Source organism: Arachis ipaensis, chromosome B05 (assembly GCF_000816755.2).
Source record: "Arachis ipaensis cultivar K30076 chromosome B05, Araip1.1, whole genome shotgun sequence".
In the NCBI taxonomy this organism is placed as follows: domain Eukaryota; kingdom Viridiplantae; phylum Streptophyta; class Magnoliopsida; order Fabales; family Fabaceae; genus Arachis; species Arachis ipaensis.
This window is the reverse complement of record NC_029789.2, coordinates 48187972-48191664: the sequence shown is the minus strand read 5'-3', so window position 1 is coordinate 48191664 and position 3693 is coordinate 48187972. Positions and strand designations below refer to the sequence as shown.

General features: G+C 35.0%; 1 protein-coding gene across 1 annotated transcript; it reads left to right on the top strand.

Annotated features, from left to right (window-relative positions):
• LOC110272013 (phosphopantothenate--cysteine ligase 1-like) lies at positions 701-2597 on the top strand. The gene is made up of 3 exons (XM_021123785.1): positions 701-773; positions 1776-2062; positions 2532-2597. The coding sequence occupies exons 1-3, from the start codon at positions 701-703 to the stop codon at positions 2595-2597; spliced, it is 426 nt and encodes a 141-aa protein (XP_020979444.1).

Here is a 3693-nt window from a genome sequence, read left to right as displayed (position 1 = left end):
ATTTAATTTAAGAAATTTTTATTATGAATAAATTACGATTTATTTTATTAAATTGAACTCTTAGAGATTAATATGTTAGAAATGATTAAATTGGTTTTTATAAATACTTTAAATTTAAGACAATTAATAGTTATGCACAATTTTTATTATAATTAATTATTTTATACAAATTAAAATTAAAATTTTGGAAAAAGAAAAATAATGAAAAATTATATCGTATAATCTAAATAATTGAAATTTCAGGTTAAAACTGTATTTTATAAAATATGATTAGTATGTTCATTTTATAATTTAAATTAAAAAAAATTATTTAAAGTAAATGATATATTAGTAAATAAAATTTTATATGCTCCAAAAATAATTTTTACAATATTATATTCAAATCCTAAATTGTTATTTGATTTTAAATATTTTATAAAAATTATTATATTACTTGTATATATTTTTCTTTAATTCTAAAAATTCTTAATTTAAACCTAATATCCCAAATTTCTCCATTTGTGCCTTAAATCAAACACAACGCACACACACAGAAGGAAAGAAAAGAGAAACAGGGAAGCTCGAGGGGGAAATGGAGAAGAAGAGAAAGGAGAAGCGAGGGAGGGGATGGCACCAGGAAAGGTTTTGCGGTCGTCGTTGTCATCGTCGGGTGAAGTAGAGGGGTGACCGAGAGAGAGTCGGGTGTGAGGAATAGAACGACATGCGTGAGAGGGAGACAGAGGCTGCGATGGAGCTGTCCCGCCACCAACGCCTCGTCGCCGTCGTGCTTCAAGGTCACCGCTGCCGTCTGAGCCGCCGTCGGTTCTGCATCGCTGAGGGAAGCCCCAGATGGAGATGAGGGAGACGCGAGCCAAGGACCACGACGAGGAGTAGAAGAAGCCGTCACCTTCACTGGAGCCACGATCGCTGTCACCATTCTGCCTTCCCCTGAGCCGCCAATACCACCATATTCTTCCAATCCGCCACACTCACCACCAGCAAAGCTTCTATTGCCGTCACCGCAGAAAGGGGGTTGCTGTTGCTGTCATGGCCGACTTCCTTGCCGCTGTAACTTCATTCAATCCTCAACTGTTGGAACTCGCCGCTGGTACCAATCGAGGCTTCTGCTACTAATGATTCACTACGATACAAAACAGCGGTGGAGAAAGGGACAAAACTCCCCAGAGGAGGTTGCTGGAGCTGTTGGTCCGAACTGGGGCCTTTTCCCTGCTCCAGTGCCACTGCTACTGCTGGAAAGTGATCGGAAATGTTGCTGCTGTTGCCATGGATTAAGAAAGAGGGATTTGTCGCAATTAATTCCTTCTAGTTCGACACTCTGAGGTAGGGGATTTATTTTAAAGTTTAATAGTTTTAATTTTAGAATGCCTACAAAGTTAATTGGATAATTGCAAATGGTTAATAGTGGTTAAGAATCAATTAATTGATGTGAATGACTTGAAATGTGTTTGAGAAGGGTTAGCTATTGTGATAATTCTGAGTTATGATTGGCATTAGATGTGGTTGTGAAGGGTGATTACTATGAGTTATGATCGGAATTAGTTTTGATTTTGATTTGAGGCTGTGACTGTTACCGATTTTTCTGATTGTTTGGAATTGCAGAGAATCCTAATTATATTTGATTATGCTGAATTGGTTGTTATAAGTTGGTTTGCTTGATGGATTATATTGAAGTTTGATTACTGAATTGTTATCTTGAAATCTGAGTTTTAAAATAGTCTTTATGCTTGCCCTGCATAATGTGTGGTGGATTTTTGTTGTTGTTCTTGCCTTCACAGAAAATGGGATAGATAAGAGAATTGTTTGTGTGACTTATGGTGGCACCACCGCTCTATTGGAGCAGCGGTGCGTTCGCTATGTTGACAACTTTATTTCAGGTCATAGGGGAGCCACATCCACTGAGTATTTGTTCTTGCACTTGCTCTTGTTCTTGTTCTTGTCAATGAAACTTTTTCTTGGATATTTGTTTGGTGATCTCTTGGAGGGGAATGAATACTATGTTGCTGGTTATGTTGAGTGTAGGTCTTTTCTGAAGGCGCGATATGCTGTGCTTCATCCTCTTCTTGTACCATTAAAAAAGGGAAGGAAAAGAATATAAATAAAATGATACCAATAACTCTACTAGCAATGCTTCACATTAGAATTTGCACTAAAAATGTGATAAACTTAAATATAAGACTTGATCATGTAGGTCGTTAGTTGTATGAAACAATGATGTTAACTGCCTTGTAAGATTTTTTTCCCTCTTCTTCCTTTAGAAGATTCTTAATGTTTATCTTGATCGCTAAAGGCTGACAAAATTCCATCATATATATAATTTCATCATAAAATGCAATCTGTTACGTGGTGTATATAGTTTCTTCCTGTCTTGGTGTTTGCCAGCAATAATTTGTTTATTTGTTTATTTTTCATTTCCATGGGTTCATCAGATTGCTAGAGCCACTTGTTATTTTGTAGCTTAACTATAAGTGCTTAATAATTATATATATCTTGGCACAAATTGATCATTGATAAATATGTTTTTTATTTTGTAGATGCTGCAAATAATTTCAAAGCCAATGAAGGATATTGGCCCACGTGCAATGTTCTATCTTATCTGACTTTTATGTTCCTCAGAAGGAGATGGTATAAAATTGTAATGTTGGTTCTTCTTTCCATGAAAGTTTCATCCCTTGTTAACTTCAATTTTGGCTTGAATGATTTTGTAATATGTTAAGATACAAGAATATTAACCATGTCGATTTCAACATCTGTGCTAGAGTTAGTTATTATTTAGAGAATTAGCATACAGATAACACTGCATAACTTAATTAGTCCTGCTTAGATTGTGAAAACTGAAAAGTATAAGCAGAAAGACATTTATTATATTTTGAAAAATGATGATATAATGTGATTGTGGATCTTACGACAATTTTTATAAGTCAAATTTGATGAGAAATGTTCAATTATTTTTTCTATAGTAATTCGATTCAAATAGTTTAGATTATTTATTGACACTAAATTAAAAAAAGTTGGAACTAATTTTATTTATGAGAAAACTATTGTAAATAAAGAATTATATATTATAAAAAACCGTTGTCAGAAGTCACATAAGGCAATGGTGTTAAAACCGTTGTCAAAGACGATTACAAAATGGCCAAAAAATGACATTAACGGTAACGCTCTTAAACCGTTGTCTTAGACGACTACAAAATGGTAATGGTATTAAAACTGTTGCCAAAAAATGACACGAACAGTAACGCTTTAAAATCGTTGGCTTTGTGAATAATAAAGCTTCAACAGTTTAAAACCGTTGCCTATCTAGTTATGGTTTAAAATCGTTGCATCATGAAAGAAAATGGTTTAAAACCGTTGTTTATTGAGTAACGATTCAAAACCGTTGTTTAAAATTTTCTTTCAAAACCGTTGTCTATGTTAGTAACTAAGGCAACGGTTTTCTTGTTACCGTTGCCTTAGGTAAAAAACTGTTGCCTTTGAGCATTGGCAACGGCCGCATATACCACAGGTCAAAAACTGTTGCCAAATCGTTGCCTAAAGTTTTAGGAACGGTTTTTCAATCTACGGCAATGGTTTTTGACCGTTGTGAAAACCCTTATTTGTTGTAGTGCCAGCAAGTGCACTGGGTCGTCCAAGTAATAAACCTTACTTGAGTAATGGTCGATCCCACGGAGATTGTCGGCTAGAAGCAAGCTATGG